The sequence below is a fragment of the Botryllus schlosseri genome, chromosome 14, assembly GCF_051294905.1.
Source record: "Botryllus schlosseri isolate E-star chromosome 14, Bs_hap1, whole genome shotgun sequence".
Classification (NCBI taxonomy): Eukaryota; Metazoa; Chordata; class Ascidiacea; order Stolidobranchia; family Styelidae; genus Botryllus; species Botryllus schlosseri.
The window spans coordinates 7,362,405-7,388,295 of NC_137249.1; the positions used below are offsets into that span (position 1 = coordinate 7,362,405).

General features: G+C 38.9%; 1 protein-coding gene across 1 annotated transcript in view; it reads left to right on the forward strand.

Moving 5' to 3' along the window:
• The window catches only part of LOC145455814 (maltase-glucoamylase-like), a 37,506-nt gene that overhangs the window by 8,426 nt on the left and 3,189 nt on the right, over nt 1-25,891 (forward strand). The window contains exons 13-31 of the mRNA XM_080333830.1: nt 2,026-2,150; nt 2,476-2,656; nt 19,856-19,975; nt 20,038-20,178; nt 20,865-20,990; nt 21,058-21,196; nt 21,260-21,412; nt 21,471-21,576; nt 21,883-22,039; nt 22,105-22,210; nt 22,282-22,439; nt 22,692-22,805; nt 23,122-23,279; nt 23,352-23,471; nt 23,533-23,660; nt 23,728-23,834; nt 23,895-24,015; nt 24,340-24,459; nt 24,533-24,635. Of these exons, the coding sequence (XP_080189956.1) occupies nt 2,026-2,150; nt 2,476-2,656; nt 19,856-19,975; nt 20,038-20,178; nt 20,865-20,990; nt 21,058-21,196; nt 21,260-21,412; nt 21,471-21,576; nt 21,883-22,039; nt 22,105-22,210; nt 22,282-22,439; nt 22,692-22,805; nt 23,122-23,279; nt 23,352-23,471; nt 23,533-23,660; nt 23,728-23,834; nt 23,895-24,015; nt 24,340-24,459; nt 24,533-24,635 (2,483 nt within the window). The remainder of the gene's footprint in view (nt 1-2,025; nt 2,151-2,475; nt 2,657-19,855; nt 19,976-20,037; nt 20,179-20,864; nt 20,991-21,057; nt 21,197-21,259; nt 21,413-21,470; nt 21,577-21,882; nt 22,040-22,104; nt 22,211-22,281; nt 22,440-22,691; nt 22,806-23,121; nt 23,280-23,351; nt 23,472-23,532; nt 23,661-23,727; nt 23,835-23,894; nt 24,016-24,339; nt 24,460-24,532; nt 24,636-25,891) is intronic.

The following is a 25,891-nucleotide window of genomic DNA, read 5'->3' on the forward strand; positions in this document are numbered from 1 at the left end:
TCGTTCTTTGCGTGTGTAGAACAGTGGTTCTCAAAACTTTTTTGAACACTTCCTTCTTTAATAGCCTATATTGAAAAATTTCGCGCCCCCCTTATCGTCATATCACAAAATGCAACCAGAATGCTAGCAATCCCAACGGATAGTTTAACGGCATGGAAGGTTATGACTGTTGATGAGATAATTGTCAAATATGAAATTAGGACTGTACACAAAGCAATAACTATGAATATAGGAGGTAAATCACGCGGAGCGCAAAAAAATTCTCAGTTGATCACAGCTTCGCGCCTCCCTTCAGATGCTTTCACGCCCCCAGTTTGAGAACCACTTATGTAGAAGTAATTGTATTTATAATATTTATATATTGTAGAAGCGTGTGTAAAGGTAACGTGGTTATGATACTGTCAGCATTCTGTGTTCTGGAGTTAAACCAAAAGTACAATCAGCAAATCTACGAGCAGATCGCTGCTCATAGACTCAAATTTACATCCAGTTCTAAGAATCGAGACATACCGACTTTCACCCCTATAATTATGACAATAAGGACGGCCAGCTTATAAATTCTCGTGTATTACGTTATCATCAAATCAATGTTTGGTTTGTTTTAAATATACAAATACGTATATATTATTTCCATGTTCTCGGTCACTATATAATCAAATAATATTATAGAATATTGGACTAGTATCCCAATTTTTTATAGTGCGGCCCGCGAGCTCAAAAGTTTGCCCACCCCTGGTTTACACCAATATGAATATATCATTCGATTGTATATTGAAGTTCTGTACCTCCAAGAGGCTCTTCATTTAGATTTCTGATTCTGACTAAATGCTCTACCATGCAGGAAACGTTGACCTAAAACCAATTGTTACCCAATGTACAATCATCGCAACATCTCCCGTGACCTAAATCCACACATTCTCATTTGTAATATATAGCCTGATATCTAATGTATCACTCGCTCACGGTACTCTGTAGGGATGGTGTGAGCCTCTGAAAGGTTCAGGTTCGTGTGAACGCGAACCTTTTTGAAAGGTTATGTGTGAACGCGAACGTGAACTTCATGACGTCACGTGATGTTATATTGTTAATTCCAGCCCTATATTTCAGTGAAGAGATAGTCCTATATTAATGTACACGATACCTAGCGACGACTCGGACCATATAATGCCACAATTCTGAAGTAGGCCTACTTATTGACGTTTTAAACGTCGCCATATGTATATCAACTGGGGCAATCAAATGATAAAATAATCCCATAAAATCAATATCTTCCGTCGCTTGCAAGAGAATGTAAGTTTACGCCTTAACGGTCAAGGCCAGAACTGACAATGTATTCGGCGTCTGAGTATTGCTACGTTGATATTGAGCAGAGTGTAAAACGGGTTTCTATACTTGCTTTTGCTACCGATATTACCCCATTAACAAGTTATACAGCAGTAGCCAACACCCCAATCGCACGGACTTGGTTTTTATGATACAATATACATATGAAATCAAGATGGACCCTGTACGCCTGCTATATTTTTTACATCAGACAGCGGTATCAATTTCATTGATTGGTCGAATAAGCATCATTCGCTGACCACATGTACTGTATTTCGCTCTTGATGTTGCTTGATTGCGGGTCGAGCTCACAGCAGAGAGTCACTAAATATTCACAAACGGAAAGCTGGATATTTCGAGCAAACTTCTGTAACAAAGCAAGTAAAATTGTCAAGGCGCATGCTTGTTTAGTGTTGATTTTTTATGCTGCCAACGACATTGATAGAGTGGCCCGCAGTTGCAATACAATAAATTTCAACCAAAGATGTTATAATGAAGTGAAAATTGTAATATATGAAAAAGGTTCACAGTGCAGAACCTACCAAGGTTCAGTTGTGAACGTGAACCTTTACATTACTGAGATTCACACACAGAACGCGAACGTGAACCTCACGTTCTCACCATTCCTATGCCTATCTATGTATAATATGAGATCCTTTACGTATAATATATTATTCAAATCAATACCAAATTGTTTTATAGGAAAGCTTCTGGTGAAAGGTGTGCTATCTTATCGACAGCGACATCCCCTGGAAGCGGTAAATACGCAGGACATTCGATCACCGACACTGAAAGCTCCTGGGAGTACCTCAAATCTTCAATCATCGGTACCTTGCGAGTCCCTTTGTCAAATATTGAACAACCCCGCAGTTTTGTGCGAATTAATCCACTCGCATTCTATAGCGTAACCACTAGCCAGGATGGTAGTAAGATCATGGAGGGGCGAAAATTTTTGGTGATGTTATGCCCTTACCGGTCCATTTTGACATATTGAATACATAAGACAAGACAATAAGCCAGTCCGTGCCATGGCTTGGTTGGAGAATGAGCTGACTTATAGCGTCAGGTCAAATATACTGTATATTGAGATATTGAGGCTGTGGCAGATTTCCGTGGTGATTTCTCATCTGAAGCAAATGCTCTCTACCGTAGGCGTACTGGAATTCAACCTATTCGGTATTCCTTACGTCGGATCGGAGGTATGCGGCTGCTATGGTGATGTAACGTTTGAACTGTGCGTGAGATGGACTCAACTCGGAGCTTTCCACCCTTTGTTTCGCAATCATAATTCCCAAAAGAGCCTCGACCAAGACCCGGCCTATTTCGGGAATGAGTGAGTATAGTGACCTATACTGAAATAGATTCTAATTATTACATCATACTAAAGTAAAATCCATTTTGATTGATATCCCTTTCCAGATTTATGTGCAGACTGAAGGAGTTGACTGTCTTAAAATATTTCATCAATATATACTGTTACGCATCTGTTCAACGTTATTCCGTGTTGCATGATTTGATGCTCACGTCAGTAGTAGTATAGATCGGTCGCGATTCGCCATGGGGTTCTTATGGGTGCGGCGGCGATTCGCCTCGAAACTCGTCCTGAACCGGTGACCCTTTCAGACCCCCCTTCCACCCGACCGGTGCCTGGGTTGGTATAGGCATCTCTCGACCGGTAACCCTTTTCGGTATAGGAATCTCTCGACCGGTGCCTCGAAACTCGTCTTGAACCGGTGACCCTTTTCGGTATAGGGATCACTCAACCGGTGCTAGTATAGCCATCTCTCGACCGGTAACCCTTTTCAGCATAAGGATCGGTCGCAAGCGGCTCTTATGTCTTATCGTGGAGGTGGCATACGGCTATTGCGTCTTATGGTGTGGGTGGCAAGCGGCTATTGTGTCTTGTGGTCGCAGATCTCTGGCGATTCGCTGAATGAACCTTTGTTAATGTGTATATCGTAAATTATTATATATGATGTAGATTAGTCGTGACAAATGACCGATCGTGTTCTAAGTCTTTCCTCGCTATTGATCGCTAGCTGAATAGTACTTTCAGATCGGATTATTCGCACCTTGTATACCGCTGTTTCGCACCTACAGAATAGCCTGCTGTTCACAGTCGTGACTTCACCGCGATAGCGCAATTTTCGAATCAGTCGCATGGTAATGTTTTGCTATTTAGTTTACCACAGAGCCGGCGTAGACGACGATTCAAACACCGACAATAACCGCGTTCACATACTAACACTTCAAAAAGGTGCGAAATAGTTTGCAAAACCCCGCGATCGCTGACAAGATAATGTCTCGGACATAGTCATCTTTCACGACTTGGTGTCATAGCCATACCGATCGCTCACATGGTGAAATTTTCGTAAGCAGTTTGTCACAGAACTTGATTTCGCTCGTAAGATTTAATAAGTAACGAATAACAGGCCGTCAGTGTCGGTAACTTGAATAGCGATAAATTGTCACTTATTTCCGCTCTAACCCTAATCCTTTGTGAAGTGAACGCTTATTCAAATAGGTGTGAAATAATTTTAAAATCCTACGACACTCACAGGGTAATGCTTCAGACAAAGCGATATCTCATACCCGCTCACAAGGTAACATTTCCGTAATTAGTTTGTCACAGAGTCGTCGCAGACGGGGATTCGTAAACCAACAATTTGACACTTTCTGGTGGTCGCTATATGTTTTTGACACTTTGGAACGTGGTTGACTTTAGTTGTATGATAAGAATCATGCGAATATTCAAGCAATGTATCAATTTGACAACGTGAAATGAAACTTACTACACAGCTCAAGTTGATTCGTATCTGAATGTGTTAATTCGGTACAATTCCAATTAATTTGAGAAATCTTTTTAACGCGATCTTTTGATTCGACTGTAACCTGAATATTACTGACGCCGAATTTCAGCCACATTGAATTATTCACACATTCCGCGCCGCTGTTTTCACGCCTATAGAATCAATACCAACTATAACTCAACAAGAATCAAGAATCACAAGTATGTGCATCATACAGTTATTGTCTTTGTCAACTTGAAATCAAACTCTTAATACAAACACATCTTATCACTTGTCAACTCTATCATGAAAATTGAAAATCCTCGAACCTGTATTATTAAGAATGTTATAGTACGACGTCGGAATCCACTCGCGAGATGTACTAAAGGTAAATCCAGATAATCCAAAATGAAATATTTGGACTTTGACATATTCTGAATTGAAATAGATTGACAAACACATGACTAACAACTTTCAACCCAGTCATATTTAGAGATTATACGCGCATTGATTGGAAACAAGTAATGAAACATTACAACTCTATTCGCGACCTGTCTTTACGTTTGTCAAAGAGAGTTTCAAAAATATTACCACTATGACATCTCAACATTTAACATCTTGCCATCAATAAAAGAGTAAAATACAAAAACCTTGTCAAGTCAATCCGTTTGTAACTCGCCGAACCAAAGCAAAAAGTGTCCATACGAAAAGTAGACAAGACTACGCGAGTAATCACTACAACCCACAAACATATCATGTTCGGTTTTAGGCATATACCACCAACTCGTCTTTTTTGTTCAACTGTAAAAGTCGTTACTATGCCGCAAGACAAAGAAATTACTATGCGGTATATTTTGTAAGACAAAAGTAATTACTTCTCGGTGTCGGCGACTTGGGGTTAACATAATATATTTGAGTATACGACATTTGAAAGTACGACCATCGTAGTTTCTTACAATCGAACGCAGGTGTTATATCGAAAATTATCGTGATGTAAACATAAGGATTGTCACATTGATTTGACATATGAGATTTTGTAATAGTTGATCATTACTTTATTATTAAATTATTTGTGTTAATTAGACCCGGCATTGTGGTAAATGTTACGACAGCAACAAACTTTTCAGTACCAATGTTATTAACATATTAAGCTGTAAAACTATGTGTGTCTGAAATGTTCTTGATAGGAAAATTACTCCACCTTGGTAAAAATCACTCTGCGTATCGCGGATATCAGAAAATATTACCAGTAACCAAGACTAAAGATGAAACGACAATATCGGTATTATTACATTCAACAATCAGTACAATTATTAAAATCTATCGTTTGCGATAAACAACACTAAAGATGTAATAATTCCAGTATTCATTCATTGAACATCCGATACAAAATGCTTTATTATCCCGATTCCCAACGGGTAATTGAAACGACTAAGTGTAGAATCAGTATATCACAATATCGTTACTATTGAATCCAACGATTTATTGTCGGAATTTGCGACAGAGAATTGAAACATATACACTTTACAGAGTATGAAAATATCACTTTGAGTATCGAGTACCGTTCGAAGCTAGCGATCAATTCTTAATCATTTCTGTAACTCCCCATTGTGCGTGCTAAATGTAAAATATCGCGAGGTTATACACTCTAAGACTTTGATTATTGTAAAAGTAAATTGTGATATGTTTGTTAGATGCATCCAATTCAACTAGAAGTGTCTAGTGCCCAACACTCGTAATATCAAAAAGTACTTGCTACACTGTTATTTGCTAAACGTGTTTTGCATTGTTGTTCATTTCTAGTATTGATTGAAATTGTTTTTGAACCCTCAAATAATAATTCCCGACATGAAACTAAGCCGCCGAAAGTCGTTACCATCACAAAGAAACAATTTGCACGATGTTTACTAAATGTGTCCTATAGTTAGGTGTACTGGAATTATTTGTAAAACACACACACACACACACACACACACACACACACACACACACACACACGATCAGAGAAATTGGAAATTTTTCCGTTGTCATTCGCTAAAGTAAATGTCATCACAATACTCTGTCACTAAAAGACGTTACTTGGACGTGCTTGAATTCTAGACATAGTTCTGATTTACCCAACACAAGACCCAAGGACAGCCCTAGTTTCAGCCGAACACAGATACAAAATAATACTTGTTGTGTTGTTGCGGCATCATCACTCAACAATATCACCCTCAATACAAATGATGTTTATGTGTAACATGCTATTGATTTGAACCACACCCACCTGACGGAAGAGGATTTACTCAATCTTTACAAAATGGATATTGACCAACATCACATCACTGGATTGTATCTGTTTCGCTGGATACGAGTTATATTAGTTTAACAGTAAACAAATTTCACCCTCTTGGATTATGAACTCAATGCGTTAGCAGTCATTCAATATTTTGTTTGTGTCAACTAGTTACTTGGTATGTTACGCCACAACTCTTACAAAAGTACGAAAGATATTTACATCACACAAAGTAATCAACTTTACTCGATATTTTCACATTACGAAACTAAAGAATGGTTGGTTTGACTCTACAAACTGTTTCGTTACCTCAAGACCTTTATTGTCTGAATGGTTGTTCATGTGTCTTAAGAACCAAATAGTTCAACACAGCACTAGTACCAACAGAAACATCAGAGTTGTTTACACAAAAGTTTGTATGCGTGCAGTATGCGAATACCATGTGTAAGTCCAGCACAATTGTGGTATCCATCCGGGTTTAGTTAACACAATTTACGACACCGAGGTCACCTCATCTTTCGTAAGACAACAAACCAACCAAGGTTTCAGGATATTCCCATGTCATAGCAATAAATCAGCTACTCCAACAACAGAGTACATATGTTTTCTAGTTACGGTGCTTACATCTTACACACAAATCAATCTACTTTGCTAACAAAAAGTGCTGGGTCATCAAGTGATTGTCCTAACAACAAAACAGCTAAACGTACTATCATACAAAATGGCCGTTATAGTCACCAACGGTACATGGTACAAGTAACAAGTCTCGAGAATCCAGTTATTGAAAAAACATGAAAGTGTTTCTCCTGCGCCAAGTCGTTATGTTGACGAAAGCGTATATTGTAATATCATGATCGATTTGCATTCGTTGGTCACAAAATGTCACTACTCTAAATAATTATTTTTCACTCAAACACAAACGCATACTTGTCACCAATCGTTTTCATCAAGCACGAGTTCAAGAAACCTGCTACGACATGAATTCCGATTTAGTTTTACAAATATTTTATAATTGTTTTTATTAACACTATATCAATGTCATCAAGTTGAGTATTTACGATATTAGTGTGTAGGTGTGTGTGTCATACTTGGAGGATCCGTATTACAATTGACTCGAATTGACTAAATGTAAGAAGGGTTGAAATGTTTCGAATCGATTCATAAGTGGTCTTCGTTGTGGTTTTCGTCGGACATACAGCACGAACTAACTGTAGACTCCTCTCTGTTGTGCAGCTACTCGGTAATCGAAATGCATTAACATGTAAACAACGATCTTGTTTCGTCACACCAAACATATGTTCACTATCGCGATACTCTGCACAAGACGTGCATAGCCTTTTCACACTCGTAATAGTATACCAACGTCAAGCGATAACGTTTAACAAGACCAACGACACTGAACCCACGACGTTTACCTATGTAAAATTACCACTTTCACTTGTCAGTCCATCGTTTACCTGACTAAACATATTATTTTCCTTTGGAGATCTGACGTTTACCCAGAGTAAGAAATCATTTTCACTTGTAAATATATTTTTTCCTTGGCTAACAAACCTTTTTTCACTTGGAAATATATTTTTTCTCTCGGTAACAAACCTTTTTCACTTGGAAATATATTTTTTCTCTGGTTAACAAACCTTTTTCACTTGGAAATATATTTTTTCTCTGGTTAACAAACCTTTTTCGCTTGGAAATATATTTTTCCTCTGGTTAACAAACCTTTTCCCCTGAGCAACAAACCATTTTCACTTGGTGGTCCGTCGTTTAGCCGAGTAAAAATATCATTTTCCTTTGGAGATATGGCGTTTACCCAGTGTAACAATGCATTTTCACTTGGAAAAATACTTTTACCTAGAGTAACTAATCATTTTCTCCTGGGTAGCAATCCCTTTTCGTCTGGAAACTATCATTTAACTGAGTACCAATACCGTTTTCACTTGGAAATACATTCTTCCCTGGGTAACAATACCATTTTCGTTTTGAAAACTGACAACCACACCGCCCAATTTGATATTTTTGTATATTGTTACAACGAACAGTGACGGAAATATACACAGACTACCGGTTTCAGAGTATACCCATCGGTCGTATCACATCAATATCATCGGTTAACCACATACAATATGCTCTTGTACACCGAAATGCACGCTTTGGAAAATTGGACAATAGGCTTCGATAGTTCTGTGATGTCCGGGTTCGTGCTTTGGATTTTCCAGAGTCAAAATGTCTGAATAAAACACCTCCTTGACGATGGTTGGTATGTGGATAACGGTGTTCGGAAAACGGTTGGATTTATGTCACCCATCGCGATAACAATTCCTGGTCGAGTTTTCTCCCACATGTTTACTATATTGTGTCTTTATTGGTCAATGTATGTCTCGACATTCAGTTTGAAATCGGAAATGATAAAGTATGTAACCGGATCCGGATATCAACTCTGAATCGATAAACCAATGAACAATATTCAAAGTAAACATGCTACACCCTGTGTTTCCACGAAAAAATACCATCCAGACATACGTCGCGCTTGTTTGCCCACATCAGTATACGCGCAAATGGAGGTGTGTGACATTGCATGCAATGTGTTGGTATACAAACATCGATCCACAGACATTATCATAACCGGTAGTTTTGATGTAGATCGAATGTCACCTGATAACAATGTCATACCAATAAGCCACATTGCAATGACTCTGAGTCCGCGCTATTACATCGATATTTCGACATCGTTCACTGATTTAGTCGATGGTTTTATCGCGTTGCAACATTACAAGATAGTCATGACCCTATCTCCAGACAGACCACCCAGACCAATAGGCCTTTTGCAGGACTTCGATCACGTGACTAGATACGCATAGCAACAACAAATTGGTTAGCAAGCTACTTTCTCGCGCACCTGCTTCAGTGCTAAATATCGCATAGTGTACTGTTGATTTCTGGTTGTAAACGTTTCGGAAATTTGTTGTTGAAGTCATCAGAGATTTACCTATGCTAGATGTCAATCCTGTACAAAGCACAAGCACGGAAAATACACAAGCGAAAATATAAAGACGAACATGGACGGTTTTAACAGAATGAGGGAGCTTTTTGATGAACGTAATGGCCAGCTCCGCCGCCACTTAGACTCCCAATTTCGGCTCATTGTAACTACACTCGATTTCGCCACGCGTTGATTCTCCCTGCTGGTGTGATCAGACTAGATGACCTTCACGGTCTTATCGATCATTCCTATCTAATACCGAATACTGTGCACGCATATTTTCTGTACCACCATCACTGCCGTTTGTTATGTATTTTGGTTCGATGAAATAAAGACTCTCACATAGAATGATATCGTCAGAATTACGCAGAAATCCGTCGTTAACGTAGCCGTATTTCGGATACAGTATATTATCGTTTTCGGGCTGTAAACGTTCGCAAGTGTCATGGAGATGCGCAAGGATTCAAATATGTTGGGTGTCTTTGATTCATGAACTATGTAAACTCCTTGCGTCAAAATGATCGACATTGTAGCCGTTATTTGGTAGTCAACTATGATTTTATGACACAAAATTCGACATTGCAGGATATTGACTGCGTGATATTTATTGCAGCATTAAGTTAGGTGTGGATAGTATACTATAGTTGTATTGTAGCGGTAGTTGGTAATCATTGCAGCATTTTGATGATTGATATCGATTGCAATATATATAGGATACTGCTATTTTTAAGCCTAAGAGACAATGACTGCCAGTGCCGGTACGTTGATGTGTTATGAATTCATGCAATGTGCTACATACCATATATATATTAAATATCCTAAGCTATTGTATGACTTCTCAGTTAAACAATTCAAAATATTTAGACCTCTACACCTATATTAAGTTATTGATCATTCTGTCATGCTGCCAAGTGCCACTACCCGAAGGAAAATGATCATCAGCTCCAATTGAGGGTGAAACAAACTGTCCCGGGGCCTGGATTACTTGATTGATTGCCTGGATTGGATTACTTCACTCTATCTACTGGCGAGCTAGCGCAGTGGTATAATCCGCGGCTGCAACACCAATGGGTGCGGGTTCGAGTCCGACCGAGGTCGACTTCCGAATTCCGATACCTAAGTGTTGGAGGTTTACCTAGGCTCCTCCTCGCCACGTCATCCGCGTCAGCGGTGTCTTACAAAAGCCTAGAGGTGGGCCGTGCTATAAGTCGGCAGTTACGGATAATATGAAGAATATCGGCCTGGTGTAAATGACCATAGCAGTCGACAAACACCATGAGTACCCCAAAAACAAACAAACTTCACTCTATGGCACAGTGCAAATATCTTGAGTTTCAAGACATATGGCTATACCACATGCATACGGATTAATGATCTGATGGATTATCCCAAGAGAGCCGAACATAGGCAACTAAGAAATTGATGATGCCCTCGTCAAGAATTCAGCCTGGATCCAATTATTATCACCACATAAAATTTGGTCATGCGGTGGAAGGCAGCGTGGTTTCATGCCAACAGAAAATGTCAGCAGATGATCTGACCACTGACTAAATGTCCTGAACTTCTTTCCCGATGTTGATGTCTGCTTTGAAAATGATTTTTCATTTGTGTACAGCAAGACAAGCGCTTTTCCGTGGATGCTATGAATATGTCTAGACAAGTGGCTATGGAGGTAGAGGAAAATACATTGGCATAACAGTCTCGGCAGTTATTGAACTTGATAAGGTTAACATCCATTTTTCTTCAACTATTTCTTATGCTCTGGGTATCGAATGCACAAAAATTAATAAATCGATCTTCTTTGCAAGTTTATTTGTAAATTCAATGAATCAAAGAATATCATAAGTTCATAATATTACGGAGTCAATGCGAAAGAAACAATGTTAGTCGTCTTTAGAGGAGATTTCTGAGTTGGTTGAGCCAATACACAGAGGGGGTCAGCAACGAAGTACTATTTTACCTGAGTACTAGCTTCATTATGAGTTTAGGCTACTTCCACTTCTACTTGACACTTTTTAGGTAGTACTTTTTTGTCAGGTTTGGGATTTTGTCAACTAGAAAGTAGCTTTGGCGCATGATTGCATCCCCTTCAAGCGTGAGGTTGTCATAACAACTGGGCAAAATAGCCCCAGTACCACGGTAACTAAATTAATTTTTGAAAATTGCACTTATTTGTGGTGTCATCACCCTTTTGCGTTGATCAAGAAGATGCAACATGCAATGTTTACAGTTGTCACATGGCATCAATTTCTAAAACTAAGTGACCCTCAACCAAATCTAATTCATGTAACGAATTTCTTGACTGCTTTTCAGAAATTCATTTCTACTTCCACTTGAAGTACTTTGGACATGTCCTGGAAGTAATTAGTGCTACTTGTACTGGAGTATAAATTAAGGCATTACTTCTACTCGGTTCCCAACAATGACCACGTTGACCACGTCTGGGTATAGGATGACCGATCTTGTCACTGCGTTTGAGCTGCTCTAAGAGTTATATGATAGTTACTTCCCTTAGTTCGCTAAATATCGCACATATGTGACATCAACTATTTATCAAAATCGAGTGTGATTTGCCAAATCCACTTCAATCGCAGTTGCGAAGTAGTGGTAATAAAATTGGCATTGTATAAGGCAACAATAAAGTGCACTGATTTGCTTAGTCTTGACGGCAGGTTCTCCCAAAAGATACTTCCGATGTGTTCAGCGACATTTGTTTTATAGCAGCACGCCAGCACCCAAACCAGCAGACAGTATATCCTGATCCTTGTGGGTCCCGGCTGCTTCAGCCATATCTTCCATCCAAAATCAGGCTCCACAACAGACAAATAGTACTGCTTGAACTAACAAATACTCTTACAAGAATATAAGCCAATTGCTTTACTTCAAATGCATAAATTTAAGTACATATGATCAGAGTTGAGTACCGTAATACGACTACGTTACCGATGGATTTCTGCGTAATTCTGACGATATCATTCTAAATGCTTTGTACATGATTGACATCTAGCATAGGTGAATCTCTGATGACTTCTACAACAAATTTCCGAAACGTTTACAACCAGAAATCAACAGTACACTATGCGATATTTAGCACTGAAGCAGGTGCGCGAGAAAGTAGCTTGCTAACCAACTTGTTGTTGCTATGCGTATCTAGTCACGTGATCGAAGTCCTGCAAAAGGCCTATTGGATACATCGGGCAATATCCAGCGTGATGTCGACACCGAAGGTTTCTGCTGCAGCGTTTGACCAAGGTGAACTATCGAATCACGGGTGCTCGAAATGATTGCGATCAGTCTTTCAGTCACGATGTATGGACGTCGCTACTCCCACATAACGACTCCAGATAAATATCGTGAACAGTGATTCTGCAAATCTCGGACTGATACTGTGATCCAATAAGGTGTGTTTCTGTGGAATGAAGACTGCAATCGTACACCACAATAGAACACTGCCTCGTTATTTCACACACAATCATAAAATACATCATCGTAAGGGTCCATTTCGTTCGGTGACATTTCGAAACGGTCATCGCTACAAGAGATCGGGTTGGTCTCGTCATATCGGTAGCATTTTGATACTGTCATCACCACAAGGCTATTGACATCGATTCAGTTGGTCATGTCAATCCGTTTTACAATCTGTCGTTTTTCAAGTCCCCACACCATAGTGTTACGACACAGACAAGAAGCGTCGGTGGAAATGATAAAACACGGAAGGCACACTTTGGTGTTATTTGATATGGATTTTACACCAGACGAACCTCACATTCTAGCGATGTATTTGAATGGCGATTGTATTATTGATGTCCAGGGAAAAGAAATGTATCGATTTATCGGTTTCGTACATATCCAACAAAAACCTGGGTATATGATTGTGCACGGTTCGCATATTTGACTGTGATCACAATATTGGTATGTACTGTACAGTTCACTTTCCCTGTCAAAGGTAGTCGTGCGAATACCCATGTTACGGTTTCTATGTTTGTGTGTCTGTATGTCATGCTTCAGATTGACTCAGAGTCATTGCAATGTGGCTTATTGGTATGACATTGTTATCAGGTGACATTCGATCTACATCAAAACTACCGGTTATGATAATGTCTGTGGATCGATGTTTGTATACCAACACATTGCATGCAATGTCACACACCTCCATTTGCGCGTATACTGATGTGGGCAAACAAGCGCGACGTATGTCTGGATGGTATTTTTTCGTGGAAACACAGGGTGTAACATGTTTACTTTGAATATTGTTCATTGGTTTATCGATTCAGAGTTGATATCCGGATCCGGTTACATACTTTATCATTTCCGATTTCAAACTGAATGTCGAGACATACATTGACCAATAAAGACACAATATAGTAAACATGTGGGAGAAAACTCGACCAGGAATTGTTATCGCGATGGGTGACATAAATCCAACCGTTTTCCGAACACCGTTATCCACATACCAACCATCGTCAAGGAGGTGTTTTATTCAGACATTTTGACTCTGGAAAATCCAAAGCACGAACCCGGACATCACAGAACTATCGAAGCCTATTGTCCAATTTTCCAAAGCGTGCATTTCGGTGTACAAGAGCATATTGTATGTGGTTAACCGATGATATTGATGTGATACGACCGATGGGTATACTCTGAAACCGGTAGTCTGTGTATATTTCCGTCACTGTTCGTTGTAACAATATACAAAAATATCAAATTGGGCGGTGTGGTTGTCAGTTTTCAAAACGAAAATGGTATTGTTACCCAGGGAAAAATGTATTTCCAAGTGAAAACGGTATTGGTACTCAGTTAAATGATAGTTTTCAGACGAAAAGGGATTGCTACCCAGGAGAAAATGATTAGTTACTCTAGGTAAAAGTATTTTTCCAAGTGAAAATGCATTGTTACACTGGGTAAACGCCATATCTCCAAAGGAAAATGATATTTTTACTCGGCTAAACGACGGACCACCAAGTGAAAATGGTTTGTTGCTCAGGGGAAAAGGTTTGTTAACCAGAGGAAAAATATATTTCCAAGCGAAAAAGGTTTGTTAACCAGAGAAAAAATATATTTCCAAGTGAAAAAGGTTTGTTAACCAGAGAAAAAATATATTTCCAAGTGAAAAAGGTTTGTTACCGAGAGAAAAAATATATTTCCAAGTGAAAAAAGGTTTGTTAGCCAAGGAAAAAATATATTTACAAGTGAAAATATGGTTTCTTACTCTGGGTAAACGTCAGATCTCCAAAGGAAAATAATATGTTTAGTCAGGTAAACGATGGACTGACAAGTGAAAGTGGTAATTTTACATAGGTAAACGTCGTGGGTTCAGTGTCGTTGGTCTTGTTAAACGTTATCGCTTGACGTTGGTATACTATTACGAGTGTGAAAAGGCTATGCACGTCTTGTGCAGAGTATCGCGATAGTGAACATATGTTTGGTGTGACGAAACAAGATCGTTGTTTACATGTTAATGCATTTCGATTACCGAGTAGCTGCACAACAGAGAGGAGTCTACAGTTAGTTCGTGCTGTATGTCCGACGAAAACCACAACGAAGACCACTTATGAATCGATTCGAAACATTTCAACCCTTCTTACATTTAGTCAATTCGAGTCAATTGTAATACGGATCCTCCAAGTATGACACACACACCTACACACTAATATCGTAAATACTCAACTTGATGACATTGATATAGTGTTAATAAAAACAATTATAAAATATTTGTAAAACTAAATCGGAATTCATGTCGTAGCAGGTTTCTTGAACTCGTGCTTGATGAAAACGATTGGTGACAAGTATGCGTTTGTGTTTGAGTGAAAAATAATTATTTAGAGTAGTGACATTTTGTGACCAACGAATGCAAATCGATCATGATATTACAATATACGCTTTCGTCAACATAACGACTTGGCGCAGGAGAAACACTTTCATGTTTTTTCAATAACTGGATTCTCGAGACTTGTTACTTGTACCATGTACCGTTGGTGACTATAACGGCCATTTTGTATGATAGTACGTTTAGCTGTTTTGTTGTTAGGACAATCACTTGATGACCCAGCACTTTTTGTTAGCAAAGTAGATTGATTTGTGTGTAAGATGTAAGCACCGTAACTAGAAAACATATGTACTCTGTTGTTGGAGTAGCTGATTTATTGCTATGACATGGGAATATCCTGAAACCTTGGTTGGTTTGTTGTCTTACGAAAGATGAGGTGACCTCGGTGTCGTAAATTGTGTTAACTAAACCCGGATGGATACCACAATTGTGCTGGACTTACACATGGTATTCGCATACTGCACGCATACAAACTTTTGTGTAAACAACTCTGATGTTTCTGTTGGTACTAGTGCTGTGTTGAACTATTTGGTTCTTAAGACACACGAACAACCATTCAGACAATAAAGGTCTTGAGGTAACGAAACAGTTTGTAGAGTCAAACCAACCATTCTTTAGTTTCGTAATGTGAAAATATCGAGTAAAGTTGATTACTTTGTGTGATGTAAATATCTTTCGTACTTTTGTAAGAGTTGTGGCGTAACATACCAAGTAACTAGTTGACACAAACAAAATATTGAATGACTGCTAACGCATTGAGTTCATAATCCAAGAGGGTGAAATTTGTTTACTGTTAAACTAATATAACTCGTATCCAGCGAAACAGATACAATCCAGTGATGTGATGTTGGTCAATATCCATTTTGTAAAGATTGAGTAAATCCTCTTCCGTCAGGTGGGTGTGGTTCAAATCAATAGCATGTTACACATAAACATCATTTGTATTGAGGGTGATATTGTTGAGTGATGATGCCGCAACAACACAACAAGTATTATTTTGTATCTGTGTTCGGCTGAAACTAGGGCTGTCCTTGGGTCTTGTGTTGGGTAAATCAGAACTATGTCTAGAATTCAAGCACGTCCAAGTAACGTCTTTTAGTGACAGAGTATTGTGATGACATTTACTTTAGCGAATGACAACGGAAAAATTTCCAATTTCTCTGATCGTGTGTGTGTGTGTGTGTGTGTGTGTGTGTGTGTGTGTGTGTGTGTGTTTTACAAATAATTCCAGTACACCTAACTATAGGACACATTTAGTAAACATCGTGCAAATTGTTTCTTTGTGATGGTAACGACTTTCGGCGGCTTAGTTTCATGTCGGGAATTATTATTTGAGGGTTCAAAAACAATTTCAATCAATACTAGAAATGAACAACAATGCAAAACACGTTTAGCAAATAACAGTGTAGCAAGTACTTTTTGATATTACGAGTGTTGGGCACTAGACACTTCTAGTTGAATTGGATGCATCTAACAAACATATCACAATTTACTTTTACAATAATCAAAGTCTTAGAGTGTATAACCTCGCGATATTTTACATTTAGCACGCACAATGGGGAGTTACAGAAATGATTAAGAATTGATCGCTAGCTTCGAACGGTACTCGATACTCAAAGTGATATTTTCATACTCTGTAAAGTGTATATGTTTCAATTCTCTGTCGCAAATTCCGACAATAAATCGTTGGATTCAATAGTAACGATATTGTGATATACTGATTCTACACTTAGTCGTTTCAATTACCCGTTGGGAATCGGGATAATAAAGCATTTTGTATCGGATGTTCAATGAATGAATACTGGAATTATTACATCTTTAGTGTTGTTTATCGCAAACGATAGATTTTAATAATTGTACTGATTGTTGAATGTAATAATACCGATATTGTCGTTTCATCTTTAGTCTTGGTTACTGGTAATATTTTCTGATATCCGCGATACGCAGAGTGATTTTTACCAAGGTGGAGTAATTTTCCTATCAAGAACATTTCAGACACACATAGTTTTACAGCTTAATATGTTAATAACATTGGTACTGAAAAGTTTGTTGCTGTCGTAACATTTACCACAATGCCGGGTCTAATTAACACAAATAATTTAATAATAAAGTAATGATCAACTATTACAAAATCTCATATGTCAAATCAATGTGACAATCCTTATGTTTACATCACGATAATTTTCGATATAACACCTGCGTTCGATTGTAAGAAACTACGATGGTCGTACTTTCAAATGTCGTATACTCAAATATATTATGTTAACCCCAAGTCGCCGACACCGAGAAGTAATTACTTTTGTCTTACAAAATATACCGCATAGTAATTTCTTTGTCTTGCGGCATAGTAACGACTTTTACAGTTGAACAAAAAAGACGAGTTGGTGGTATATGCCTAAAACCGAACATGATATGTTTGTGGGTTGTAGTGATTACTCGCGTAGTCTTGTCTACTTTTCGTATGGACACTTTTTGCTTTGGTTCGGCGAGTTACAAACGGATTGACTTGACAAGGTTTTTGTATTTTACTCTGTTATTGATGGCAAGATGTTAAATGTTGAGATGTCATAGTGGTAATATTTTTGAAACTCTCTTTGACAAACGTAAAGACAGGTCGCGAATAGAGTTGTAATGTTTCATTACTTGTTTCCAATCAATGCGCGTATAATCTCTAAATATGACTGGGTTGAAAGTTGTTAGTCATGTTTGTCAATCTATTTCAATTCAGAATATGTCAAAGTCCAAATATTTCATTTTGGATTATCTGGATTTACCTTTAGTACATCTCGCGAGTGGATTCCGACGTCGTACTATAACATTCTTAATAATACAGGTTCGAGGATTTTCATGATAGAGTTGACAAGTGATAAGATGCGTGTTTGTATTAAGAGTTTGATTTCAAGTTGACAAAGACAATAACTGTATGATGCACATACTTGTGATTCTTGATTCTTGTTGAGTTATAGTTGGTATTGATTCTATAGGCGTGAAAACAGCGGCGCGGAATGTGTGAATAATTCAATGTGGCTGAAATTCGGCGTCAGTAATATTCAGGTTACAGTCGAATCAAAAGATCGCGTTAAAAAGATTTCTCAAATTAATTGGAATTGTACCGAATTAACACATTCAGATACGAATCAACTTGAGCTGTGTAGTAAGTTTCATTTCACGTTGTCAAATTGATACATTGCTTGAATATTCGCATGATTCTTATCATACAACTAAAGTCAACCACGTTCCAAAGTGTCAAAAACATATAGCGACCACCAGAAAGTGTCAAATTGTTGGTTTACGAATCCCCGTCTGCGACGACTCTGTGACAAACTAATTACGGAAATGTTACCTTGTGAGCGGGTATGAGATATCGCTTTGTCTGAAGCATTATACCCTGTGAGTGTCGTAGGATTTTAAAATTATTTCACACCTATTTGAATAAGCGTTCACTTCACAAAGGATTAGGGTTAGAGCGGAAATAAGTGACAATTTATCGCTATTCAAGTTACCGACACTGACGGCCTGTTATTCGTTACTTATTAAATCTTACGAGCGAAATCAAGTTCTGTGACAAACTGCTTACGAAAATTTCACCGTGTGAGCGATCGGTATGGCTATGACACCAAGTCGTGAAAGATGACTATGTCCGAGACATTATCTTGTCAGCGATCGCGGGGTTTTGCAAACTATTTCGCACCTTTTTGAAGTGTTAGTATGTGAACGCGGTTATTGTCGGTGTTTGAATCGTCGTCTACGCCGGCTCTGTGGTAAACTAAATAGCAAAACATTACCATGCGACTGATTCGAAAATTGCGCTATCGCGGTGAAGTCACGACTGTGAACAGCAGACTATTCTGTAGGTGCGAAACAGCGGTATACAAGGTGCGAATAATCCGATCTGAAAGTACTATTCAGCTAGCGATCAATAGCGAGGAAAGACTTAGAACACGATCGGTCATTTGTCACGACTAATCTACATCATATATAATAATTTACGATATACACATTAACAAAGGTTCATTCAGCGAATCGCCAGAGATCTGCGACCACAAGACACAATAGCCGCTTGCCACCCACACCATAAGACGCAATAGCCGTATGCCACCTCCACGATAAGACATAAGAGCCGCTTGCGACCGATCCCTATGCTGAAAAGGGTTACCGGTCGAGAGATGGCTATACTAGCACCGGTTGAGTGATCCCTATACCGAAAAGGGTCACCGGTTCAAGACGAGTTTCGAGGCACCGGTCGAGAGATCCCTATACCGAAAAGGGTTACCGGTCGAGAGATGCCTATACCAACCCAGGCACCGGTCGGGTGGAAGGGGGGTCTGAAAGGGTCACCGGTTCAGGACGAGTTTCGAGGCGAATCGCCGCCGCACCCATAAGAACCCCATGGCGAATCGCGACCGATCTATACTACTACTCACGTCACGCGTTTTGTATGTTATGACTATACACTATACAGCATAATTACCGGCAGGGCTGACTTCGTCTAGCGTTGTTTAAAAAATTCATAGTCTCGTCATACGTTGCCAAATTGGTTTTCATTTGATCCTTTTGTATATGATTGTTATTGGGAAACACGAAAAGTCTTTGAGTTAATTGAATTACACTGCAATGAAAGCAATATACATCATAATAAATCAATGTTGCCCTATTAGGTTCGTCAACAACGTCAGAGAGGCCATGGAAACAAGGACCAAGTTACTTCCATATTTATACACCCTGTTTTATGAAGCAAATAGTCACGGATCGACTGTCATTAGACCTTTGATGTTCCAGTAAGGATATGAACAAAAGTTAATAATCGCATGTAATGCTCCAAATTTTATGATCAATTCAGATTTCCGAATGATAATGCCACCTATGAAATCGACGATCAATTCATGTGGGGCAGCGCTCTCTTAGTAAGTCCGGTGGTCGAAGCTGGAAAAAACACTATTGACGCCTATTTTCCGGACTCACGATGGTTTGACTTTTACAGGTATACAGTAGACCAGTCTACGCCTCGTCATACTCAATACATGCATTAATAAATGCCCGCGGAACACCAAAACGGATTTTTTTGCGTTTCGCTAACGCGATACCAACATCCGTTTGGATATGCACTGGACAATCTTAACGCTTTGAGCAGGAATTGCAGAAAGAATAATGCGAAGTTTTTCATCGGCAACACTCAATCAGTCGCATTTGCGAAATTCATGTCCCAAGTCGTTGGAATAAAAACAAAGTCTGGGCCATGTTAGCCACTACAGGAGACTCGAGTTGGTCGGAAAATATCAATCTTACCGAGCGGTTCAAATTGTCCTTGATCCAGAAAAGCAATGTGTTGCTCAAACGTTACTGTTGAAAACTATAGAAGGATATCTGCTTCAGTCAAAGCATACCGTCCTATTAGAAGAGAAATATAATGATAAATTTATCGACTTAATGAAACGGCAACAGGGCCCAGCAGATGAGCAAGTGACGGCTGGATAATTGGGTCAGTGATAGTGAAACAATACTTCCACAAAATAATACGATTTACATCTGCTCTGTTATCTGTGTCGCGAGGCTGAGATTTAAGTCTCGAAAATATAGGCTTCCATAAAATTCGATGATAATCTGGGATAAATTCCGCAATCCCAAGTTAACAAAGCCAATAGATAATGCAATGGTTTCCTAACACAGCGGCCAGGAGGAACCGAAACGTGGATCCAGGAACGTGCTTTCGGCGCCCATAGATCACATAAATCTACATATTCACGGAGGAAACACAATACCCATGCAATTGTCAGCTGATTCAATTCAAAACAGGTATCCTGTACTTCGATTCATAAACCTACCAGTGCATATAACAGGGTGGTTAAATTAATCCATTCAGTCAAGAAAGAAACTTTTCCATCACGGTTGCTTTGGACGACAACGGGGAGTCGTTTGGAAGACTCTTTTGGGACGATGGCGTGTCAATTGACAATATCATTACCGGGGAATACACAGAAATTGAATTTACTACGAATAAGGTTGATATGATCGCTTTATATTTATGTACAATGTTGAACTATAAACAGCGTTTGTTGTCGCAGCAATTGATACGAACCAGAGTGCTACATTCGCACAATAGCGGGGAGAATATGACACTTTCCAATATTAATATTATTGGCATTGAGGAAGCTGTTACTAGAGTGAAAATTGATGGGACGGATGTCGCATATACCTACGCGGAAAGCACGAAGCAAGTAATACCGGAGAATATGTATAATTTTGAAAACAGAGCTAAGCCAACTCCGCTTTCAGCTACTGGTCGAGAACTTGAACCTGGATATGGATGTAGAATTTGAGATACATTGGGAACACGGAAATGAATGGAATAGGATAGACTGCATGCCGAGCATGACAGAACGTAAGCGATCACAATTATACTAAATCCCATGTGCCGGGCTCACAATTAGGCTATATGCGTGGCATCTCTATTCCGTTTTTATCTTACACTAACAGAAATGGTTCTTCTGTGGTGGAAACCAGAGGATAAATCGACAACATCATACCCTATTAGCCTAGAAAAAGAATGTCATGCCGCCCAAACTCATTTGATTGCAATTATACACCCGGCACAACCTTTTGGCTAATCTCAATAAATCTGCATGTTTACAAGTCTAACTTGAATAACCGTTCGAAAAGTACAATTTACATTTGTTTCGCACTACAGGACCGAACAGGGTGTTATGCTTGCAAAGAGGGTGCGAATGGTTGCCTTCATCGAAAAATTTCGTGCCCAACTGCTTCTTTGCGTTGAATGAGGATGGAGTTTTAACAATGCCTTCATACTCAGCAGCAGCTGTACAGCAAGACGTGGGATATTCGAAGTAGCATCAGACTTTTTATTGACTCAATACGCATGGCTACCTTCTCATATGAAACACACTTCCAGATACAAATTAACGATCAATGAAGAGTCCCGTTCGGTCTACGGATCTCCGGTTGAAGAATTAACTGCGGAAATAGAGTATCAAACAAATAACAGACTTCACATTAAGGTCGATTTTAATGATATTGATCCGTTAAAACACATTCTCATTCCTTCCCGACTGACCGTTTCTGTTATTAGATCAAGGATGTCTCGGGCGAAGATTATGAAATACCAGAAGAAATCTTGAATATTTCTTCGCCGGCTTCGTCGACGGCTGAGGAATCTTTGTATTCGCTAGCGCTAAGTGAAAACCCCTTTCATTTGAGAGTATTTAGGAAAAGCACCGGGAAGTTGATGTAATTGCTTTTTTTAATTTTTAATTAATAAAAATAATAGTCATACCCATCATAAAGCTATAGATACATACGCAGGACTACACATATCAGATATTTATTTTTCATCGGTAATGCGTTGTCACGCCTCAATATAATATCAACATCACACCAATATCTGTTGAGTCTGCACCAATAAATAGTAGCTGTTATGCATTGGACTTATATCGAAGCAATCAGCCGATAATTAATTGATTCATTATTAACCAAATGCAGATTCGATTCATCTATTGGACCTCTCGTCTACGAAGAGCGTTATCTACAAATTTCGACAATACTACCATCTGAAAACGTATTTGGTTTCGGCGAGCATAATCATAAAAGATACAGGTTAGTATAATGCACGCAAGAATGAAAACACATTATAGCTAATGAATTCTGAGTGCACACATGTAGATGCATGTAAATTTATGTAATATGCAACTTAATTCTCGCAACTACATATCAAAATATTCATTTCGTTAGTCTTCAATAATCAAACTTACCAAGTATAACCTGCGTGTATAAATGGTATACTCGGTGTCTTCGAGTGAGACGAGCTATATATTATAATTGCGCTGAAATGATAGTTCAATATTGAAAATTTTAGTGCCAATGCCAATATCCCTTAACGCCAATAACACTTAGTAATATACCTGACTTTCAGGCATGATTCGAATTGGCGGCGATGGGGCATGTTCACACGAGACTGGTTACCGGTGGGTCCTTTCAATTTATATGGACATCAGAGTTTTTTCATGTCAATCGATGACCCAGACATAGGGACAGCTGTAGGGATTTACTTCCATAATTCCAACGCGATGGGTAAGTCAAGAACTAGTTGGCTTAAGTAACACTATATTCGTGTATTATTTTGAGAACGCGGTCAACTTACAGATGTCGTTTTGCAACCGCGACCGTCAGTGACATATAGAACAACAGGAGGAGTTCTCGACTTCTACATATTTCTTGCCGAATCACAAGAGGCTTTAACGCAGGAGTACCAGCGATTAGTTGGTACATAGTGAATCTAAGATTGCGGTTACAGTACAATTGATCATACCTAAGCTTATTTAAGGACTTCCTATGATGCCGCCGTACTGGTCGTTAGGCTTTCAGCTATCTCGATGGGGATATGGGTCGTTGCAACGGGTAAAAGAAGTTGTAAATGATATGAGGCAGGCTGAAATACCTTTCGATGTGCAAGTATGATGCATGCTGGAATTTGGCAGTTTTTTCGTACTATGAAGCAACAATATCATTTTTTTCCTAGTATGGAGATATTGACTACATGAATGGCTCGAAGGACTTTACGTACGATCTAGAAAACTATGACGGTCTACCTGAATTTACGAATCAACTTCATGAGTGGGGAATGAGGTTTGGCATTAGTGTCTGCTGGTTATTCGCGCCCATAGGTAAATGTGGACATTTTCATAGATACGTTATCATTTTGGATCCAGCTATTAAGATCGAGGATGGGTATGAGCCATACGAAAGAGGAATTCGAGATGGTTTATTTGTCATGAATGAAGACGGCGTCACTCCCGCTACTTCAAGGGTACCGTCACCAACTTGTCTTAAGTCGCCATCTTTAGAATTTCGATTACAGCGGTCAATGCGCTACTGTCGCCACGACATTTTTTAATTTTTTTAAATGCAACTATAGTCATTTCATTTGATTGTCAATTTTATGTAACGCCGCTCTTTATGGCTACGCATCAAGTCAAGAACTTCCAGTCCAATGATATAGCGACTATATTTGTACCTAATATGCCAATTATTATGAACAAGAAACATTTCTTTAGATTAGAACTATACCAGCAGCAGATCTCGGAGTATGTTTGTATTCCTTTCGTCAAGTGCATAGTGATTTTTGTTCAAGGTATGGCCTGGGTTAACGCACCATGCAGATTACACAAACCCTAATACGTCGGCGTGGTGGCTGGACGAGTGCAGGGCATTTTACAACGAAACTGCAATCAAGTACGACGCACTGTGGGTGGTAAGAATTCGGATTATCTCCTGAGATACTGTTAGAGTTGGCAATATGACTTGAAGACTTTGATATCTTGCAGGATATGAACGAACCTTCCAGCTTCCTCAACGCATTGCCTTTAGGTATAGATCTATCCGGTACCAACTGTAGTCAAGAAATCAACAAGCCTCCGTATATGCCAAGTAAGCGTACTAGCTACGAGTTATGAGCAGAGGTGGTCAAAGTAGTCAAGAACTCTACTCAAGTAGAAGTAGCGACGAAAAAATATACTCAAGTACGAGTAGAAGTACTTATAAGCAACCTAAAACTACTTGAAGTAGAAGTAGAATTGACTGACTTTAAAAGTACTCAAGTAAGTAAGTAGTTATGAAAGCGATCCTAATTCGTTCACATGTATTGTAAAAAGGTGCAAATTGAGCTATGCGATAGGTGACGAGCTTGATTCATATTGATGCATACCAGCAGGTATCCAATTTTCGATAGCATAAGTATTCGTCCACATCATGGGATGAAAATGATAGTATTGATAGTATTGATATGGAAATGCGATGCTAATCCTCCGTTTTCTCGAACGGCACGTTTTAGAAAATAGCATGGTATGGCGCCATTCGCAATACTATAACGCCCGTAGTTTAGTCGAAGAGCAATACGAAGAAGTTGTATAGGATACGGTGTAAACACTTTGCGCGATTAGTAAACGTTAATAAAAAATATGGTGGACCGTAAAAATGCCACATTGTGTAGCTTTATTTCCAGAAATTAAAGGCATTACTACACTTGCTTTTATACTTCAACATGTATGTTATCCAGACAAAAGAACTGATATTAATTATAACTCAAAGTATATGATACTGGGAATTGAAAGTGAAATATAAATACTACTTCTAAAAGCAGAACATGCATTTCATGTTTTTTGTCCAGAAAGTTTCAAAGGTGGTATGCTAAAACAGCTCTAAAACTAAAGAAAGTCAGAGTCCACTTTTCCAGATTTGGACACGTCATGGACATGCTAGATTACGATATGACAAGTAAATGCTAGATTGCGAAACATCAGTTTCAAACGTTTTGATGAGCTATATATACTGTGATGAATTATTTGGTACGGACGAAGGGCGACAATGTGATGTGAACGGAACCACGCCAACGCTCTACCTAAATTATATTCACCGATACTTTCGTGAAATCATACTGGTCACTCCGTATCCAGCACTGCGCGCGAAGAGCGACGAAAATTCTGGGCTTTACTAAACTTTTATGAAAATTAAATGTTGATACTCCGTGAAAACAGCCCCGAAATTCCTCAGGCTATCTTCCTGATTGGAAGATTGAACTACTTCTACTTGACAAACTGAAAATAGCGAAAAGTAAGTAAGTAGACCACAAAATATTACGAAGTAGAAGTAGCGAAAATCAGATCTACTTGAGTAAATACCAGAAG